At 43.2% G+C, this 22,798-nt stretch overlaps 1 protein-coding gene across 3 annotated transcripts in view; it reads right to left on the reverse strand.

The window, feature by feature from the left end:
• The window catches only part of znf536 (zinc finger protein 536), a 218,825-nt gene that overhangs the window by 32,576 nt on the left and 163,451 nt on the right, over positions 1 to 22,798 (reverse strand). For all 3 annotated transcript variants that reach the window (XM_061053165.1, XM_061053993.1, XM_061054693.1), the window contains one exon: positions 20,200 to 21,957. In XM_061053165.1, coding sequence (XP_060909148.1) covers positions 20,200 to 21,957 — 1,758 coding nt within the window. The remainder of the gene's footprint in view (positions 1 to 20,199; positions 21,958 to 22,798) is intronic.

Below are 22,798 nucleotides of genomic sequence, written 5' to 3' on the forward strand. Positions count from 1 at the left end.
GGAGACTGACACACAGTATACATGTATCTGACAATATGAGACAGGATGGGAAGGGACGGTTTGCTCAAAGTAAAACTGAGGCTTAAGGGACGTATGAATGTTTCCACTGACGCTTCCAGTGACAATTGCAGAATCATGGTGAATAAAACTGTTAAGTCCAGAAGTTTCTGGTGGATGAATGAGGTTTTAAAAGCATGTCATTTTGACCAAATTCCAAAATCCTACCAACAGCCAACTTCAGCTTTCAGGAGTCACCGTAACAAAGTTATACTCCAACGCACAAAAGGAACCTTACATTATAGATGTAGCCTACATTTATTAACCCAATGCAAGCCAGCTAGTTGTTTCCATTCAAACCATCTGTAACACTGAGCTTACAATGTTCGATAACTAACCAAAATTTAACCATGGTTAAGGCAGAAATATAAAATTTGACACTCAGAAAGCACAGAAAAAACAATTGCTCCTGGGTCAATTTTTCAAGGCTATGTCAAATAATCGAGGTCAGCATGGGATGGGAATATGTACGTTTAAGTGAGTGGCAGCTACTGCATTATTCTCCAAGAGGGGGCGTAGTTTCTCACAGTTTGACCAGGATGAATGTCCTACGTGGTATGTTAGCTTGACACTAACACGTAATGAAAATAGCTCCTCATAGGCTAACAGAACTAGCATCACATTTACATCATCGCAGTTATTTTACCTTGTGAAATGATTGCACTTCACTAAACACTGTTAGGATAAATAGATTGTTTCTTAAGTCCAGAGATGCTAAGTTAGTGTCCTAGCATCTCTACAGTTTGTAATGCTACAGTTGTGTCATTGGTCACAAGTTTGCGGACTGTGGGCTGAATTAATTTACCCCGAATGATCTGTAAATCAAAGGGGGCGTTGCCATGACACCTATCACTCATTCACACTACAGAAGGAAGGGAGATCTTAACCCTGCTAGCCCACTTACACCAGCTGTCCCTGACTTTAGCTATCATTAGCCACCTTAAGCTAATACTTACAAGATTAAGACGGTTTCTGACAGCAGCTAAAAAATCTGACTTTAGCTTTTCATTCATAAATTGGATTAATGTCTATTCAGTAATTTCGAACGTTAGCTTCAGATCTATTTGGATGTGATTTTAGGGGAAAAAAAAAAAAACAGCAGAAAAATGAGAGCCAACTCCAACTCAGTTTAAAGCCACTTTTATATGAAACGCGTGTAAAGTTTTCCAACATTTGTGCTCCACTTTCTTTGCATTGTAGTGCGTACAGTGATGCTAGTCGACAGCCGACAGATGGCTTTTGTCAGGCCTGCAGAGCAAGAGTTAACCCAATCCTCTGTTCTCCCTCCCTCCACCCCTCTCCTCTTTTTAAATGTCTCCCATATAAACAGATTTTGTTGCTGCTTAAAGTGGGCTCAAAATTAAAGCGTATCATTTTACACACATATTGCATGCATATTACGGAGCCCCAGCTGGTGGCAGGCTGCTCTTAAGAGCCATATGATTAAGTTAGAGGTTGGGGTATCCGATAAGATTCGAGCTCTCTGCCTCTCTCTCTGTCTCGCTGCCTATTTTACAGCAAACTTATTAAATGGAGGAAACGACATTATTTTCTTCTGAGTGTATGTGTAATTATTGTCACACACCTGTGACTCCCTGCCATCCTCGACAGGGAAGAAGAGAAGGGGAAGGAGGGATGATGAGGAGGGAGGGAGGGAGGGAGGGAGGGGGGGTGGGAATGAGGAGAGATGTCGTTGGGAGCAGCGGGAGTCCTCGTTTCAGGAAAAAAAAAGGGAGGAGGATTAAGAGGAGAGGAAAAACAAGAGAGCTTGTTAATCATGTGCTTTCTGTCAGTGGCTGAACACTGATATCCTAATGATTCACGCCGAGATAGTGACATCACAAGGGAGAGCGATGGAGAGACGTACAGAGGGAAAGAAAACGAGAGGAGGGGGGAGGAGGAGGCGATTGCAAATGAAGGGAGAGGAGACAACAACTCCAAAATGGACAACTAGTTTTGCAACAGACAAGATGACAGAAAGCATGAAATCATATCAAGCAAAGAAAAAAAAAAAAGATTTGGGACGTTTCCCTCTGAATCTGTTGTTGCATTCCTCACAAACAGGCACTTGTTTAATTTGAACAGAATGTTTCTCAAGGAGCGCTGTTGTGAAAGTTTTCCAGCCAAGTTTACTTTTTTCTCTCTCTCTCTCTCTCTCTATCTCTCTCTCTCTTTCTCTCTCTCTTGCCGTCTACCTCAGTAGACCACCACCGTCGCAGGCAACATGTGATGTGATCCTCGGGAGACAAAGGAAATTACCTATTAAGCGGGAGAGATGATCTTCCTTTAGCCGTGCTCCAAAATAGTGAGTCACCATGTTGTAATTGTTTACCTTTGACTCAGCCCATAAGTCTCTCCTCCCATATTTTTTCGCTCTCGGTCACTTGTAACTTAATATTTTTTGCGGCGTTGCGTTCAGGAGCTCGAGCTCTCACTCTCCTCTTCTTCTTCTTCTTTTTTTTTTTTTTTTTCTCCTTTCTATCGCTTCTTCTAACAGGACAGATGTCATCGCCCCGAACTGTCTGAGTCATTGGACGCCTCCACACCCCTGAGTAACCCCGAGGACATCAGGGGAGGGAGGACTGTAGTTTTTACATTTTACACGTTTTAGTTGATGCTCTCCTGGCTCACGTCAGCTTTAAGGCTCAGTGTCTCGCTCAGGGCCATATTCAGTCAAAAGGAGGGCTGTGTTTGTGACCTATTCAGCATACAGAAAGTAAAACAAGGATTTTGATCCATCTTTTTTTTAACTACAAATCCATATCAACTTATCAACATCATCTAAAATTCTTATCTTTATTAGACAGGACAGCTGAAGAGAGACAGGACGTTTCGGGGGGTAGAGAGTAGGGAAAGACATGCAGTAAGGTCGGATTCGAACCCACGGCCACTGCGATGAGGAACACAGCACCTGCACATGGAGCGTGCGACGTAACCGCTAAAGGCTATCAGCGCCCCATATCATCTCAAATTCTGTGAACTTAAACTTTAAAGGCAGTCTGGACACTTGTGGGTTTTTTTTTTTTCAGTTCAAACAACTTTTTATTTTGTTAAAGGATCTGAAACCCTACTCTTTTGATTGACAAATATTAACAGTTTTTTTAATTCTGAGTTGATGCAGTTGTCACTGATTCCATACTTCTACAGATCTCCTGAAATTGTTCTTAAAAATAACACATAGTTTACACTTTTGATAAACCCCACGTATTAAAGGACATCGTATTGTTACGAGGAAACTTAAAGATTGGAAATGACGGGATAAAGAGTTTGGGTACGACATCCAACAGTGCAACAAGGACTGTAGAGTCTATGCATGGTCCACCTGCTCTACCATCTGAGCTAAACCAGCGTCCAATGTCTCCAGATCCTGCACGATAAAAAGCTTTTTACAACTTGCTTAAAATCTTCAGAATAGTGAATGTCGGTCAGAAAGCTTCATGTCAGTGTAAACAGGTCGGACTCTGTGAACTGTGCTGCTGCTGCTGCACAGAAGACAGTGCTGCCTCAGACTTTCTGAACCCCTGACCTCTCTAGTCATGCATTCTTTAATCTGTCAGTATCCTGTGGTATTTTCTATCAGCTGCTTAATAGCAGAGGTTGTACAACAGCTCCAGCACATATTCAGGAAACTTGTTTTTGTGGGACTCAAAAGGCTTGTTTGTCTGTGCCAATGCTGTTTCCCCCTAAGATCGAGCAGAAGAGGAGAAAAAAAAAAACAGAAAGAAAGAAAAAACAGGCTGGAAATAGCATCGCCAGGCGAGCGGGCTGCTTGCTTTTTTTGGGTGTAATGTTTTAATAGAAAGCAGATGGTTACAGATGCAGGGGCCGAGCGCCGGTGATGACACATCTTTAATATTTTAGAGTGGTCTTTGCAGTAAAATGTTGCAGCAGCTGTTTCCCCAAAGCTGTAAATTTAAGGCGTATTTCTCTTTTTTTCCTTTTGTGTGTTTGTGAGTGCGCGTGACTGACAGCTATTGGATTTACTGTAAATTACAGAAATGAATATGGAAAAGTGATGAAAAGGCAGCGAAAGGGGAGGAGGAGAAGGCTGGTGCATATGAGTGTGTGTGTATTTATGTGTGTGTGAAAGTGTGCATGCACCCCGACTGTTTCCCGTTGAATCAATTCCCCCTCATTTTGAACCCTGCTGATTATTCTTATTTTAGTTTGTTAGCGGGCGCCTCACACACTGTCGCCCTGCGAGTTAAGGAACTGATATTCAAATGTAAAGTGATACTAAAATAATGAGATGAAAGAGTGAGAGAAAGGTTGATGGGGGGGGGGGGAGGAAGGGAGGCAGGCAGGGGAAGATAGATATATATTTGTATTGTGTTTGCGTCGCGGCTGCCGGTTTAGTTTTAATGTCAGCTCGCGGAGAGCGACGGGTTTCGCCGATGCTTTTGAGGCCGAGGTGATTGTCATCAATTCTTGTCTTGGCATTTAAACCAACCCTCTTCAAATATGAGTATTTGAAATGCAAATACAGCTGCGTACGCCCAGACAAATTAAAAGACACACACAAGAGTGGAAGTGAGAAAAAAAACACGTTTGAAGACGTACATTTTGACTGTTTTATTTTTTTTATCAGTGCAGTTTGCATTGTCAAACACACTTTGTCTGTTTCTGGAAAGAGCGGGAGCAGATAATGCGGCTGATGGAGAAAACGGCACACTGACTGATTTTAGTTTTATCCAGCATAGAAAAAGAGAAGACGGTTCATCTCGCCCTTGGCCTCACTGTATGAAACTCACAAGGTGTGTTCGATTGTGTGTATCCCCCCCCCCCCCAACAGACAGAGTGAGAAAATATGATTCACATTTTTCCCCCCTCTCTCCATCTCTCTGACACTACAGTTATTTAAACATCAATAGCTATGCGTCTTCTTTAGCACACACTCTCTCTCATATTGATATTTGTATATGATCATTACTTTTGGCCCTGCACGCTTTGTTATACTGCGTCAGCTTCAATAGGTGTAAGATCCAATACTGCAGCCTCTGCATTCAAGCCTTCAAAAAAAACTCAATAGACTAGTTTGGCTCGCTTTTATTGTGTAAGAGAATCTACTGTAGGATCACAGGAGGAGAGATTAAACATAACTACATAAAGAGCGGAGAATTAAAGCCGCTTCCTTTTCGAGTCTTTGTAAAAATGAAATGAAAACTAAAAACAACCTTTCCCTGAAGAAGACAGAAATGTGGTGCTTTCACACAAATCCTGAAACTTCAAAAAGTTTTAAGAGTGTTCCGCTTTGAATTTTTTCACTCTTGCCTTTATCTGGCATTTCTCTTGCCACCCGCCTAGTCCATTTTCAGGGCAAATTCAAGAAAATTTGTAAGAGCGAGTGGGAGGAGGTTGAACACATATATCCGCTGCAAACCGGCGCACAACCATAGACTGTATGGGCGAGTCCGGTGTGATCTCTGTGGACTGAATGAAACGGCTTCATTATGTTTCCTGTTCACCAGAATGTTCTTCTCTGCTCTTATGTTGACGACGTGAATATGTAAAACTTCATGAACGAGCAATTCAGGAAGATTTCAGCGGCAGCTTTTCCTGAAATTTTCCAAAACTTTTCAGAAGTGTGACTGTGAAAACGGCTATGAAAGACGTTCATGTTTTTGATGTGCTGGCGGTTCTATTGACACAGATGGGGGAAAGAAAAAAGTTTTTGTTGCCTCACTGCTGATAAAAGTTGCTGAATATTTATTTTCTTAATGAACAAGCTGATTAAGGGCGAAAGTGGAAGAAGACGGGAGTTTTGTCCAGTCTTTTAAATGTTGATTTTAATCAAACAAGTGAAAAAAAAATCTTCAATATTCTTAAACATTGTTGTAGAAATGGTTCAGCTGTAATGCACTGATTCTTTAGATGGTTTTAAAGCAACAATAAGGCGAAGGACTGTTGAGTGAGACGAGCGAGGAGAAATGTGTATATGTGTGTGTGTGTGAGCTAAGAGGAGGAGGAGGAGGAGGAGGAGGAGGGGGGGGGTACAGGATGAGGGGTGGCAGGAGAGGACTACCTGCAGAGAGCCAGCGTCCAAATGAGAACATAATAACAACATCAGAGAGCGAGGAGAGGGATTGTCTGCGAGATGACAACAGTATTAGAGAGAAGTCAGATAATTAAGAAATGCACTTAGTGTTTTGTCAAAAGTGGCCGTCACTGACAGGAATGGGGTTTAGCTCCTGTGTGTGTGTGTGTGTGTGTGTGTGTGTGTGTGTGTGTGTATGCATGTTTTTTGTCCCGCAGATAATGAGCTTGGAAAGAAAAGAAAAAAAACAGGGAAAAAGATGAAGAGAAGAAGAAGAAGAAGAAGAAGAAAAAAGAAACAATAAACAGTGAGGAAAATCAATCAAATAATTTAAATGAAAAGTTGTGTTCTGTCCACATGCGGATGCCAAGTTCTTTTGGGCATTTGTGATGTAGCTGTCCAGTCAGAGGAAAATGAGACACATCTTGGATGGGAAGCAAACAAGAGGGGTGGCAGAGGATGCGGGGGGGGAGGAGGAGGGGAGGGGAGGAGGGGAGGAATAGAAGGGAGGGAGGGTGGGCCACAGAAATAAACCCAACTCCCATCTGATGAGCAGCTTGTCCATAATACTGAATCCTTGTCTCTTGCCAAGCCTGCTTCTTGATACAGAAACACGATAAGTGCAGATTTTTTGAACGCCCCCCCCCCCCCCATCCCCTCCTCCCCTCGTTTGCTTTTGGCCCTGGAAGCACTTCCAGCCGCACAGTGCCACGGATAATCAGGTGGCTGTTTTTGTCACTCTGCCCCCCCATGACGTGATAATGAAATTAAAGAAGCAGAGACAAATACAAAAAAAAAAAAGGGGGGGGGGGGTGGATGCATTTATCTCTTTTGCGGCACAACAACTACAGGACAGATGATGTGGCCATCTTGAGATCGTTTGTCATCTGTCAGGCAGCGTTGACCTTGCGATGGATGCCGACCGTTTGCACTGATATCATCTTTTACAGCGTGGAAAAAAAAACTGATACAGAGAGAGAGATAGAGCGAGACAGAGAGAGAGAGAGAGAGAGAGAGAGAGAGAGAGGGGCTGTTGTTTTCGGTAATAAAGACAACATTTATGCCTTCCATTTGCGCTGCCAGTTAAAAGAGGCACAAACATGGAAATCCATTATGGAACGCTTCTTAAAAGTGTGACCAATCCTTGTTCAGTCAATTAGAGTCTGGAGACGGAGAATATGATGTTTGTCTGTTTAGCCCCCCGACACATACAGATCAGCCTGGATTTGATGATGGAAAAGAGATTCTTTTTTTTTCACACAGATAGAGTGAGAGAAAAAAGAGAGATGGAGGGATGGAGGGGCAGCTCAGCCAAGCTCCGCTTATCTCTTTTCTTCTCTGCTTTCTTGCCTTTTTTTTTTCCTCCCCCTCTTCCCCTCCCATATACAAAAGCATTAATGTGCGCAGCTATGTGCTTTGCCATTGTTCTGTGTTTAAAAGCTTAAAAAGGGGACGTTGTTTGTGTAACTGGCAGAGTTGGCGGTGCGCGGGCCGTGTCCAAAAAAGCCTGTACTTAAAGTTGCAGAGCGAAAAAAAAAAAAAAAAAAAAAATAGGCCGCACAAAAGGGAGCGATAGAAAAGCAGTTAATAAGAGTGGTTACCCCAGAGTGAGCGGGGATGAGGTTTCACATTAAAAAAGATTTATCTTAAAGTATGGTGCTAATCCCTCCAGTTTTAATCCACCCGCCACCCTTCCCCACCACCGCCGCCGCCGCTACCACCACCACCACCACCACCGGACCCTCCCCTCCTCCGCCTGCACCCTTTTCATTCCTGCCGGGGGATAATAAAAAACTACAAACCATAAAGTTCTTACAATTTCTGGAAACTGGCAAATGCACGGCGCCCTGATTTTACAAGGATTCCTGGCCAGTGAATCACGGAGCTAGGAGGACTCATCTCTCTCACAACAGATTATTAAACGAAAGAGGAGGAAGCGGAGGGGTACGGCGGAGGGCAACGAGGACAAAGAAGAAAAAAGAGAGAGCATGAGGAGGAGAGGAGTGCATGTTTTGCTATGACCTATCTGATGATTATCGCCGCGGCATTGGTAGTGGTGATAGGTGGCGGAGAGGGGTGTGTTGTCATGCTCTCTGTCACACTCGGCTGTGTCACACACGCTGGATGGATGCCTCTGTCCACTGCAAGCTGCTTGAATGAGGAAGCATATGGGTGCATGAGAACCTCAGCCCACTTCATGAATATTTGATTCATTTTTTTTTTCTTCTTCCTGTGTGTGTATGTGTCACAGACAGAGAAAAAAGAAAAGAAGAAAAAAAAGAGAGAAAGGGTGTTTTTTTCTCTCTCTCTCTCTCTCTCTCTTTCTCTTTCTTTCACTTGTCATTGCGAAAACTCACAAGGCTTACTTTGTGGCATTCTAATCATAATTGCCAATCCTGAATACAAATCTCTCAGCGCTAAACACATCGAGTGAAATTGAAATGACAAAACGAAGCTCATATAACGGTGTAATCAAATATACATTCAGAGGGGGGGGGAAGATGGAGACAAAAAAAAAAAAAAAAAAAAAACACACAAAAAGTTGAGAGTGTTCTTCCTGCAGAGCAGTAAGAGATGAGGATCAGGAGCCAGTTATTAACTCAGCCGGGGGGAACAAAGAGCTCCAGTGTTGGAGGGCAGCTTAACGCTGAGCCAGTTTACTGTACCTTTCAAAACTAATATGTAACCATATCTGTTTTAAAAGGACGATTCATATTACTGTGAATGCAGGAGGAAAGTTGTTCCCATCCCGGGCAACGCAGGAAACTCGAATCGCACTCGTAATAACCCCCAGCCCCCCCTGCACACAATGGGCAGGCCTGGCCTTTTGAGGGAAAGCTTCCATTTAAAATGATGAGGGAAATGTTTGTAATGATGTAAAACATCTTCAGCTTTTCTTTGACAGGACAATGCTGCTTATTGTGCTTTTATTGATGCTGTGGCGACTCCAAAGGTCAGCGTGGGTGTGGCCAGGCAAGACAAGGGCGGCACTGAATTAAAATTGGGTTATATGTGATCAAGCGAGTTATTAATCAGATTAAAATGGATTCCCTCTGCCTGCTGTTTAACTAGGCAGGAGCGAGGGGGGGGGGGGGGGGGGGGAGAGAGAGAGAAGTAAAGACAGAGAGAGAGAGACAGAGAGAGAGAGAGAGAGAGAGAGAGAGAGGGGCAAGAACAACAGGCCAGTGTTTACTGGTGCGAGAGCAAAGAAAGTCATTGTTTCAGAAGGCTGAAGTCACTGTGGCAGATGAGCGGCGATAAGACGCAGCTCTGTGAAACATCTCGCCGCGTGTACCCGGCGTGTCTAAAAAAGCATGTGCCCTTGCCACGGATGCCCCCTCGCTTCATCCAGGTAACCTCTCTAATCCTGATTAAATCACTGTAATTAGAACAAGCAGTGTTCCTCCTCCACCCCCATATTTCCCCTAATAAAACAATGCAGCAGTTTAAATCCGGTCGCTGGGATTTGCAACGCAACAATGCAGTTTATATCCATCTCTGCCGAGGAATTAAGTGTATTTTCTAACTGCTAATGTTATAATGTTGCAGGCTTATTTGTCTCGATGCTCGCTATTCTTTTTCCTTATTCCCCCCGCGGTTTGTGTTCTCTCTCTCTCTCTCCCTCTTTTGTGAGCTCAACTTTGTTTATTTTGCGTCTTATTTATTTGTGTCTCTGCGCTTTTTTGATGTTTAAATCAAACATCGTTTTTAGCGAGTGGTCGGGATCATCCTTCACGACGGGGAAATAATGCAAGTTATTTGTCTTTAATTGCCACAGAGCTTTTCAAACACGCCGACTTCGCTGCCTATACCTGTGTATGTTTTTTTTTGTTTTTATTAGTAACGCTGCGTGCCTCCATTGATGTGCAATAACAGAGGAAATAAAAGTTGACATAGTTTCTACGTTTTTTTTTTTTTTTTTACCCCCACAGCCCCCTGTTTCTCTCTCTCTCTCTCTGCCGCGCTCTCTGTTGTTTTTTATATATCTGGGTTTTTCCTTGAAGTTGCTGCGGCATTGTCTCATTATGTGTCGACTAGCTGTGTAAGTGTAGTTATTATGCCTGTGTGTCTCTGCCTGCCGGTGCTGTTCCCTCTCTCTCTCTCTCTCTCTCTCTCTCCTGTCTCTCTCTGTCTCTCCCTCGGAGGATGAGGAGCTTTATGAGTACAACTCCTCTGAGGCGTCCTCCTCACATCTCCGGGGGCGCCTGGGGAAGGGGAACGTTGCATTCTTAAGAGGAGCAACTCAAACTGAACAAAGTCTACAGGAGTCGGCGAAGAAAAGAAACAAACAGCAAACTAACGAGATAGAAAGCAGAGATCATGTCAAATATATCGGGTTGGAAGGCCAATTTATAACCCATTGTTTCATGTTTTACGATATCGAATGCAATGCACACCGACGTGGCTATGAGTGTGCACGGAGGGGAAGAGGCTGTGCAGACTTGAATATATACATAAAAGCACTTGATTTGCACGTGAACACACACACACACACATGCACATATAGCGGATAAATCTGATCTCCAGCTCCCGCTATAACCTCCCGCTCCCACGCTGTATCCTCTGCTGTTTCCCCCCGTCCCGTTTTCTCAAATAATGAATGGAATAATTGTCGCGCCGGCTAACTTTGCAATCATCCAGCATTCGTCTCCATTTCCCTTTTTCAAGGGCAACTCGATACTGGCCTTCATTCACTGTACTGTACTTCCAGGAAACGTGATGTGGCCAATATTACCATCGGTATTAGTGACTCAGAGAGAGAGAGAGAGAGAGAGAGACTGTGAAATGTGAAGAGAATATGAAGCCTTTTCAAAAAAGGAACCTTTCAGCGGGCGCAGGAGTTGATATCAGGGGAATTAGCGAGGTCAAAATATTTTTAGAGTTATCACATCTGCCGCAGAGAAAAAGAGAGAAAGGGAGAGAGAGAGCGAGCGAGAGAGAGAGCAACAGGTACCATCCTTAGGGCTTGACAGCAGCTATTACACCTAATTGCTCTTTTAAAACCACACTATTTGCACTTTTGGGTGACAAGGCGATAATTCACCTCTGCTCAAGTTAAAAGTGGTAATATTGTTGCACATGTGAAATAGCACCTCGCCTTCACCAGCCGTCAGAGCTGTCATCTCGGCATGGCGGAGGCGCACAATGAGTGCCGGGGGAAGTGTTTCACCAACAGTCTTCTTCTTCTCGGTAAAAAAGACAGACAGACAGGCCTCCAGACGGCTTAATCACTGGAGGAGCCTGTGCCCTCCAGCAACGAGGAGAAGAAAAGGGAAGACGACGGAGAGCGAGAGATAAAGAAACAGGGAGGATCCTGGAGTGTGGGAAAGTGAAATGGAGAGATGCATGAAGAGAGGGAGAAGCTGGTGGACTGAACAGAGGAACATACAGTGGTTGAGTTGTAATGCAACAGTCAGTTTGGGATTTTTGGTCAAACTCTGGTTGAAGTTTAATCAGGTTAAGCTGTTTCCTGCCAACTGAATGTGCCATGAATAAACTGTTTAACCAAACCGTCTGGTTCACTGAGTTCACTGAGTTGACACGAACAATCTCAGACCCAAAAGCAGCTCCCTAGTTATCTGATCATGAGGGGAAAATGAATGTATTCAAGATTATTTTGTTTTAACACAACACAGACAAATGTATTGTTCTGTGACCTTCCTGGCTCCAATATCATAAAATCACAACACTTACATTTGACATGCAGGGTATTCTGTCCTAATAGATGACTTCTTTCTAACTGCTCTATCTTTAGCTTTTTATGTATAATACACACGCCGTCTTATAAATTAGACCATTAAACCCCCACCTGCTCCCACTTGGACCCTCGGGCGTCACCTTTCTGAACTTGCAGACCTATTTTTAAGCTTACTAAACAATTACTATGTTGCAGGTATAAGCTATGTGTGTAGCTCATTAGTAAACAGGGGGGGGGTGTCTGGGGGCAATATGTACCCCGGCTCTTTTGCACTTGTCAAAGCGTTTGGTGTGAGTGTTCACACGCGTGCACATGTTTGCTGGAGACAAACAGCAACCAAAATTCATGGTAATTAACCACCTGATGAGGACAGTGTTATTGGCAATTACCAGGCTCTGCATTATCACAAGTTTTAAATATGTGTGTGTGTGTGTTTGTGGGTGTGAATGCATGCATGCAGGTGTGTGAGCATATACCAGACGGACAGGAGAGAGGTAGAAGTGATGCTTCCTGAGAATGGAGTTAAGAGGTCGTTTTACTAAAACTGTTTGCAACTAAGGGTTGGAGTTTGTTTTTATAAATTCACAACTTGAGCATAAACCCTTCCACTTACCTACAGCAACATGGCCTTTAGTTTCAGTCTGATAACCAGTTCATTTACTGTGATTCAGCTCAAACTGGATGGAGAATACCATATTAGACCTTTTTTTTTAAATTAAATCCTTGAAACACACCTGGAAAAAGTGTAGTCTTCTTATTGGGGTCCAGACTTTTAAAGGCCTTTATGTTCAGAACAACAGACCGAGCTGCTTTTCTGTACAGCGAGTGAACCGTTCATGACTGAGACCCAGACGTCAAGCTGCAGTTCCAGGGAGGGACACAAGGGGGCGATACGGTGACCGTCCAGAGCAAAGTGGCTCAAAAATAGGTCAAGCTAACCGGCAGCTGAGGCGGAGCCATGATGCAAATTTTAACATAATGTGTTTCTCAATGCAGCATTTTATTTGTAAATCTGTAGATCCCCATTTAAGATCGATAAACTAGTGGATGATCTCCCCAGCTTTTCTACCCCGAAGAAACATGTTCTGAGGTGTAGGCGATCAGAGAGAGAGAGAGAGAAAGAGAGAGAGAGTTTCTCATTTAGTGTATCTAAAATGGAACATGGGGAAATCATGAGTGAAACGTTTAAAATGAAAGTGGCTGCGTGGAAAGAAAGCAGGACGGGACACGCCACTGTGTGTATTCAAAGAGGAGACCGATTTGCTTTCATTCTGTGTTACTAATAATGTGACAATTTAATCTAAAAGATATTGACAACACTCTGTGCTTTGTGTTCTGTGCACTGCCTGTCAGCACCTCCTGTGTCCAGACTTGAAACTGTTTGTATTTACTCTCAGATGTGCGTCACTTTGGATTGAAGCATCAGCAAATTGAAGAAAACGTGATTTAATCCAACAGGTGTTACCAATTTTTTGGTAAAAAAAAAATATTTCTTCATTAAAACAAGATTTGCTCTTCAAAAGGAAAGGTGTCTTTTATTCAGGCCTTAATTTAATCATATTAGGATACTAGAAAGGTAATGCTGATGGCAACAGTGCAGCTTTATATGATTTGGAAGCATAGCAAGTGATTGTAAACAAAACCTTATTGTGGATTTCAACACTTATAAAGTGAAACTTGTGTGTTAAAAATGGTTTGATCCGTCAATATAGGAGCTTTTATTTCAGTCAGAAGAGCTTTACCAAAGCTTTTATTTCTTCAAGAATATGAATTAAATATTAGAGACTCTCTTTATTTACAAGTCAAAATATTATCTGATAAACTTGGGACAGGAGTGTGTTCATTTCTAACTGTCGGTGCTGTTTCTGTGCATAAATAAAGTTACTGTATCTGTGTCGTAATGACTCCAGCATATGTGCATTTTGTGTTTTTCAGTGTGTGTGCGCGTCTGTGTGTGGAAAGCTTAATTTGTTATGCCTACCTTTCTTCCACTTGAACCAGAGAAAGTGAAAATTACACCAGTAATGCCAACTGTGATCCACTACATCTGTGCTCCGCAGCCAGCCCACCAATCCCACCATATGTCTTTAATTACCATCAGTGCTTTACAGAACCACTTTATACACACACACACACACACACACATATTAGCCTTTTATTGCAACCGCCTCTACGAGCATGTGTTACTCTCGATGTGTTTAGGTGTGTGTGTGTGTTCATTTGTGTATAAACGGTATTTTTTCTTGCACGTTGTTCTAAAATGACCTCAGTACTCACGGGTTCATATCCTGAACAGAGAAGGCCGGCTGGAGTGCACTCGCTCTGTCACAGCTAATTGGCCACTGTAACAGAACCATTGCGGTGTTTAAGATGAAAACCAACACACACACACACACACACGCAGTGACACACACACCTATAGAAACACGTACACACAGTTGTAGATTTTTTTTAGGTTGTTGAACAGCAACGCCTTTCAAGCCTGCATCATGTCTCACGAGTTCAGACAGGGTCATGTTTACTACCATGAGCTGTTTTTTATGTGACACCATCACATGTTTATTTAATCATTTCACAACTTTTCCAGTCTTTTGTTGCCACCACTTGTCCCAAACTGTTTTGCAACATGTTCTCAGCATCAAATTCAAATGGGGCGTATAACTTTACAAAACCAATGAAATTCTCAGCTTCAATATTTAATTCAGGAAAATTCACTGTGAGCGAGTCGGTGACTCTCGGTTTATCCCTCCACCACTTCCCCATCGTTCTTTTTACATCATGTCTTCTCCCACCTCATCTCCCACCACCATTTGACAAGGATAGTCTCTCTCTGTGAGGTGCATGTGTGAACAAGCAAGTCAGGAAGATTTCAGGGGGGCAGTATTTTCAGGAGTGCATGACTAGACTAACACCTAAACCTGATTTATTGGGAACATTTATATCACAGGACACTTCCAGTCCTTGCATGGTTCCCAGTTTTCCTGCAGTTCTTCATTTGCTGAAGCTTTTCTGCTGTTGTTTCAGTGACACCGAGCCCTCACCAAACATGTTCGCCCTCTGAAGTCTTCAAAAATAGCCTCTTTGTACTGTCATCTAATGTGTGTGTACAGGAGATGATACTCTCAAGAGTTTTTTTTTTTTTATCAGCTACAAACACCAACAAACAACAGCACTTATGAGGAGAACTGTAGAGCACAATCTGAGAGCACTTGTAAATTGGATGTGATGGCTCTAATTGATGTGAGAATATTCAGCATCCCCCCCCTCTCTCTCTCTTCTTTCACTCTCCTATCCACTAACTCTCTGTTTGTGTAGCCTCCTTCTCAAATTGCGAGAGGTGCTCCGCCACGAGCTCTGCCATTTCCCTCCTCTGAAATCATCGAGTCCTACTCCTCCATCAACACTTCCTCTCCAGCTTGTCAATCTCAACCTTTTCTAAAGTCCTGCTCCACGTTTTAATATATTAAATGAACGAGGTGTGTGTATGGAGGGGGCGGGGGGTTGAGGTAATGTAAGTAATACGATGTGAGGAGCAATGTTCGCAAGCAGTCGTGGCATGTTCAGCACTGTTTGAATAATGTAATACTTCATGTTTGATAATGCATGGCTATAGATAGGTCTCCGCTGCAGCCAAGTATTGATTGCGTTAAGCACATCTACAGTACAGCAAATGGTGCGGGTTCATATCAATCTTTACACGGCGTAGTGTACCTCAGCAACCAGATACCTTGTCTGATTACAAAGACCTGAGGGCCACTGCTGCCGTTAATGACGTTTATTGATAAATCCAATTTCTGGGCCAATTTAGGGGATGTGTGGTTTTAATACTACGGACGTGTGAAAACGCGTGTGTGTGGATCCGTATATGCGTGTGTATCTGTTATGTGTCAGAGTGCAAGCAGATTCATGCGCATTGTAGCCACTTTTTCCCCCCTTCCTCTGGGCATACTAATGAAGAGACGGCCACTCCAGACGTGCAGCGCGTGCCCTACAACGGCTCCCACAGATTCAGGGGGGAGAATTTTCGATATTAATGATTTATGCCATATTTGCATACAAACCTAATGCAAACCCACTCCAGATAATCACATTTGGCCAGGTCTGAATTGAGTTTTTTTACGGACGTCTTTGCTAGCCCCACCCTTTTTTTTTTTTTTTTCCCACCCACCAGATAACACGGGGAACGTGGTGGCCGCCGCTCTTCACGCTGCTGGTGACCAGAAACACAAGGGGTTTACAAGTGGAGACATAAAGAGGGACTGTAATAGTGCATGAAACAAGTGTCTCTTTATGCTCCTTATCTCGGGCTTTATCATGCAGCTGTAGTTTGTGTAGCCGAGCTGGCAGCAGTCACAATAGTGGTTGTGACAGAAGTAACAATGGTGGTATTGACAACAGTGCTGGAGGTAGATTTACCTAAGTGCTAAACTTTAGCATAGACACACTTTGTTACCATTCTTTTTTTAATGCTTTGTAACATCAACTATTTATAAAGTTTTTACATTTAAAAAAATCTCATATGGTTGATAAAATACAGTGACATGTTATGAAAGACTAAAGTGTCCACTTCCTGTCAGCACCTGTGTGTCCAATCAGATTTAAAGCTGTTTGTTTGCACTTCCTGACGTTGTTTCCTCCTCTATAGATCTTTGCTTGTGTTGTTCTCACTCTCTGATGCTTTTAGATAAAAGCGTCTGCTAAATGAAATGTAGAACTGTAAAGACTAGTCTCTTTTCAATCTACAAAACAAACCAGACCATCGGGGAGAAGACTCTTTATTTCTACACAGTTATTTTAAATGTCTGACACCCAGGCAGGTAGGGTTAAGACGAGGGGATTTACAACATGCTGCTGAATCAACCTTTATTTCCGTTTTTTTTTCTTCATCTTTGAACACCAAAGACTCATTTGCATGTACAGAACTGTCAGCAAAGAGCTTAAACGTCCTGCTTTAATCCAGAGGGGTCGCCAAAATCGACTCTACCTGAAAGTTCTTTGCAGGAGCTTGAAAAAAATTAAAAATAGAGTGATATGATTTCTATAGTTTAATGTGGAAGAAAGGGACTGAATGACACTTTTGTAAACTAGATAACTTGGATTCTTTAAGTGCATTTTTCTGATATTTTTACAACATGCATTAAATACATTCAAATGTTTGAATCCAAACTAAGTATTCTTTGTTGTTTGAAATGTTCACTGTAATGAATAATCAACAATCGTCATGTTCTTATTTTGTGTTTTAGACAAATAAATACAAGAGCATAGAATAGATCGGTAGACATCTTTGTGGTGAAAGAAATCGACCAAACATCAAATACATTTTAACAACATTAGATGCTTCTGTACTAGCAGAAGTTGTAATCAAGGTCGTCAGATTGTTTTGAGAAATCCTACTTATTGATACCACGTGTTTTAAAATGATTAAATCCTCATTATTTTAAAGATTGAGAGAATCTAAGAGTACTGTAGCTTTAAGAGGACTACAAGTCTTCAGTCATTTCAGTCACATAACGAGCAAAAGGGAGAGAGCACTGCCTAAAATGCAAATATATGTCGGCAATGTTTCAGTATGGAAACGTTTCAAACGTATTTGCAATTTGGAAAGTAAAAGTGTTTGCTTGCAATTTTCGGTAATTAGAAAAACAAGAAGTTACCCAATACTGAATGCCACTGACTTCTATCAAGTCATTGGTGGTGGTGTATCAAAACAGGAATCAATATAATTTGATGTTAAGAGGGTCACATCTTAGTTTAAGATTCTGGTATCATGACTAACCTAGTCGTCACAGTGTCACATAAAGTGGAGTCATAATAACGATGTTACAGTCAGAGTGAAGTTGTTTTTCTAGTCTTCATATTGATAACAGCTGCAGAACACAACGTTCTTGTGAAGAGACAGTAATAAAAGAAACCGTTACACAACAAGTAAGACTTGCTGCAATGTGGAGATTTAGCATATTTTCTATCTCAGGTTTCACACTGACTCATAGACACACTTACATTCATTCCTATAATCAACCGTGTGCATGCAGCTTTCAAAGGAAGTGTGCGACGAGACTCTTCGTAGGACTCTAGTTTCTTTTATTGTTCTGGTTTCCGGTTAATTTAACTTCCACTTTTCAACATCAATAAGAACACATTTTCAAATCATCGATTTTACCTAGAGTTGGAATTGAATACAGCATAGTATTGTGTTGTCTGATTACATAAATAGCTGGTGACTGAGATGGGAGGCTAGTTTTGTCAGGTCATTAAGAACAAAGAACTCACACATTCATTCACAAACACATCACATAATCTAGATTTATGTTGTCTTTACTATAAACTTTAAATGATGCTTCTTTCCTGTGCTGACGTCTGAATGGAGACTTTTTTTTGTCAAAAAGTTGGACACAGAAACTCTCTGAGCTTTTTAATTACGATGAATGCCTGACTCAGACGAGGACAAACCAACAACATGTAAAAAAAAAAGAAAGAAAAAAAAAAGGCCTTTGTTCCTCAGAGAAAAAGCGTTATCTCTAAAGGTCAAGCATTCCTCGTCACATAGGGAACTGCCCACATTACACAGCTTGCTTTCACAGTCTTTGTGATTAGACAATAAGTAGGGCATTGTCAAACAAAGCCATTTCTCTATTAGATGACACATATATCAATCCTGTATGGTTAAAATGCAGCCGTGATGTTCAGATATGCAGACGGCTTGATTCCATGACAACGCTTACTACTGAGTCAGATGGAAAGGTCAGATGAACATATGTAGCTGCACTTCTTTATTAAGGGATCACTGTTATTAATGAAGTGAACGTAGCCTTAACTGTGTCCTCCTGAATGGTACTTCTGTGAACCTGAGCTCCACATATTACAGGCATTATGAAGTTATTTTCTTGTCAACAAAAAACAACAACTATAGACCATTTTTCTTTTTGTACACAGTGATGACTTGTTTTGTGGATGGAGCCGAACTGGTGGCAGGAAGTTAGCTAACGGTAGCCTGTTTTATACAATCTCCAATCATTTGAATTGTTGTCACATGGTGACAAGCTAACCCTGAGCAAAGGGCGTGGAGTTTCCTGAGCCGTACTCACTTTCAGGTCATGGGGTTGAGGATCCAGCTAAACGGCTAAAGTTGCAGTGGCAGGAAATCTTTGTACAAACCCAGCGACTATAGTAAAGAAAGTGTCAAGGTTTTCAAATCTCGTGGCGCGCACAACTTTGTACTTTGCGGCCATGTCTAGCAGATTGAATACTGAGATATGTCGGGTGTTTTCTTGTGTACGACCTAGCCAGCAGCAATGACAAAACACAGCTATACTAGACTTTGTAGAGACGTCTGAGTTTTGCTTCAACAAAAGGATTTATATAGAAATGGAGGCCATTTTTTTTGGTGTCCTATACTGACATTTAAAGACACAACAAGTTGTTTCCCATGCTAGGGACATACTCCAACGTGGTCAATATGAGTGTTGACAATTTAGCGGGTCATACTGAAGCCAACACTTAAAAAAGGTTAATTAAGTATAAAACAGCAAAACAAATTTTTGGGTTGGATCCGACAAAATCTAAAGGTATCTTTAATTAATCTATAATAAATAATGTGTCTTATTTATTCAATATGTTTAGCTAGTTTTAATTAATGTGGGCAATTTATTATTACTGTTGTTTTTGATCAATGCCATATTTCTTGTCTGTATTTTCTTTCTCTTTAGCGTGCATAATTCAGTGTTTCAAAGCTCCAAACAAACTTTGGGGTTCTTTACTTTCTTCCTGTAGAGGCTCTTCAACAACCAGCACTAAACAGCTAAAGCAAAAAAAATAGAAAAAGAACTTCCTTCTTCAGTCTCAAGGAGCGGCTGTAACCTTAGCAGAATCATGAAAGTTGACAGTTCATTTTTCACAGGGTCATAGATCGACGAGTCTTATAAAGTAATGGGCTTTTGGGAGCCGGCTTTATGAGAGCTAAGATAGTTAAGAGACATGTGCAGGAGATGGCAAGGGGAGCCGGGGTCCTGCTCTGACTCATTCAGGGTTATTCCCTCCATGCTGTGGAGCGGGAGGGAGGCGCTGCACTCCCAGTAATATAAACGTGTAATAAAGATTAATCTGTTGCTAGTCGCCAGGCTGATAGCTTCTAAACTTGCTTGAAATAAGGCTGAAATCACTTCAGAGCCAATCCCGAGGCCTTCAGTGAGCGTCTGAGATTCCTTTGTGGGTGTCAAGAGAAAAAAATGTGGGTGTTTTTCTTGAGTGTTTTATGTCTATGCAGTGCTGGGGAAATTCAATTTGCGTTTTCAAACACATGTGTATTCATGACTTTGTATGTGTGTGGTTTTCTGCCAGTATGGCTGCCTGTGAATGCGTGTTTATGTCCTGTAAAGCAGTTACAGTGCCAGTAGAGGTTAAAGACACTCACCAGATGCGTCTGGCCTCTTCATGCCCCCTGTGGTTGCTCCTCCCGCTCCGCCTCCCAGGCCATTGAATGCAGGCAGGTTGTCGTTGCTGTAGGCTCTGAGGACCGACAACATGTTCATCTGCTGCTCTAGGTGGGACTGCTGCTCGGCCTTCAACAGTCCCGGCGGACCTCCAGGAGACAGGAGGCCCAGGCTCTGCTGCCACTGCTTCTCTAGAGGAAGAGCTTGATTCTTGGCTTGGGGAAGCAGAGAAAGTGATTTCATCGCAGAGGAAGAAGCTGCCAAACCTCCTCCGTTCCTTGGGGACAGATGGGAGTCATCTTGGTGTTGTTTGGGGTGGTTCTGGATGTGGTCTAGAGTTGGACTTCCGTCTTCATCTCTCTCCATGTCCATGTGTCCATCCTCATATCTTTCTTCCTCTTCTTCGGCCACTCTCCCCTCCTCTTCTTCTTCATCGGAGTGATTCTGTTGCAGCTGTCTCATGGGGGTGGTTGAGGGGGTTTCACCGGCGCTGTTCACCCCGGCCTTTGCGACCTCATCATCCGATCCCACCTGGTCCTCCTCAGCAACTCCACAGGAGCCCTTCTCGCCAATCTGGTCATCAACACCTGAGGAGGCCACTCCAAAGACCTGGCTTGGAAGGTCCAGACCCTGCTCTACTGGGGCGATGAACCCTTGAAGGCCCTGTTCCCTTGAGGAGCCATCATATAAGCCACCGAACCGCCTGTAGAAGTCGCTCTGGAAAGGGTTGTAGGGCTGGTCCAAGTGGTTGTTCCATCCTCCTTGGTTTTTCTCTCCATCTCGTTCCCCATTGTTGTCAAGTGCGGAGATCTTGTTGTTGTTGTTGGAGTTGGTAGTAGAAGCCTCTAGATGGAGCTCCTTTCCGTTATCAGACCGCTGTGGTTGGGCCTTACCAAGGTGGTTGGCCTGGAGGTGCAGAGCCATGAGCTCCAATGACGGGGTGGAGAAGGAGCAGAAGAGACAGCCATGCCACGCCACATTGTCATGGATGGTTACTGAGGAACCCGGGAGGGCTCCAGATGCAGACTCAGGCCGGACTGATACAGACAGATCAAGTGGTTCGTACTGGGACCCTGGTTTGCCAGGCACTGAGTTCTGTTTGGTTTCAGCCTTGTCTTCTCTATCCTGGTCAGCAGACATCGCCCTCTTCGCTTTGGGCTCACCGTTATCGTTGTAGCAATGGGCCTGAAGCTGCGCTGGACTGTGGTTGTCCTTCATATCCTTCTTCATGGAGCTGAGAACAAAGCTGTCCATGAAAGCCTGGAGAGAACCTTGAAAGTGGACTCCATTTCCCATCATGCTTTGGTAAGCCCGGCTTAAGTCAGAGAAGCCATCCGTCACTGTTGAGACCAGCGAGGATGCGCCGTCAGCAGATTTCATGTTCTCAGCCGAGGAGGACGTGTCAAAGCGGCGGTCTCCACGCTCACGATCTCGGTCGTGGGGAGGCATCATGCCGGCCGACGCCCACTGATGGGGCAGCAGCGGACCTGCCCTGAAGTCCAGGTTGGAAGGCATGCTCTTGAAGACATTGCGGAGGACATCTGGCCGGGCGAAGATGCCACCGCCGGCCGTCTTCCCTTGATCGTCTTTGTGGTCGGACGAAGCAGTGTGGCCAGAGGATGGGGCCGAGTTGGTGGAGCCGTTTTGGCGCTCGCGGTGGTGGCGCTCCAGGTGATACTTCAGACTGGCAGACTGGGTGCCGGCATAGTCGCAATGAGGGCACCGGTAGGGTTTCTCTCCTGAGAGGCCAAGAAAGAGACAGAGAAACAGAAAGGGAAAGACAGGGAAAACAGTGAATAATTAACCTGATTATTAGATTGAATGGATATCACAAGCTATTTATTGGAGCAGGGAATGTGGACCCTAGGGTCATGTAACCTCCCTGAACAAAGGAAATTAGGTCAAATGACTTGGGCTCACAAAAAAGATATGCATGTCATTAACAACTATGAAAAAAAGAGGATGTTTAAAATTCCCTCATTTTTAAATGGTTAAAACGTGCAAGACATGACTAACTCTTGAAAGGTTGAAGAAGGTTAGGGGAGAAAAATAACCTGAGTTAGAGGAAGTTTAGATTTTAAATTTTATAAATAAACTCCCACACAAAGACATATGAGGAGCCTGCTTTAACTTAACTATCCAAAGTGTTTGCACTTCAATAAACATCACCTCCTCTGTACTGGATGTGTGCAGCTTGTGGATGTGTTTGTCTGTGTACTGGGATGGGGGGTGGGGGTGGGGGGTGTGGAGTAGGCATCTGAATATGGGTCGATCCAGCTCGATCCAGCCCCGCCAAGTGAGCCATCACTCACATCAACACCATGAAAAAGATTTCACCATATGGTGCTTTCAGTCCACTACAAGAGATAATATTTCCGCTGACAGCAAAACTGTCTCGATGCTATCTGTGTTTGCATGAGTGAGGGCTTCACGGGACTGGGTCTCTGATTGTGTGTGTGTGTGTCTGTGCAGCTTTGCATAGGTGTGTGTGTGTGTGTGTGTGTGTGTCTGGTGTCTGCAATGGGATCATCGGGCCTCATCTCTGGCCTTGTTTGTTGTCAGTCCTGTGCCTTGGCAATG

This window comes from Labrus mixtus, chromosome 1 (genome assembly GCF_963584025.1).
Source record: "Labrus mixtus chromosome 1, fLabMix1.1, whole genome shotgun sequence".
NCBI classification, from domain to species: Eukaryota; Metazoa; Chordata; class Actinopteri; order Labriformes; family Labridae; genus Labrus; species Labrus mixtus.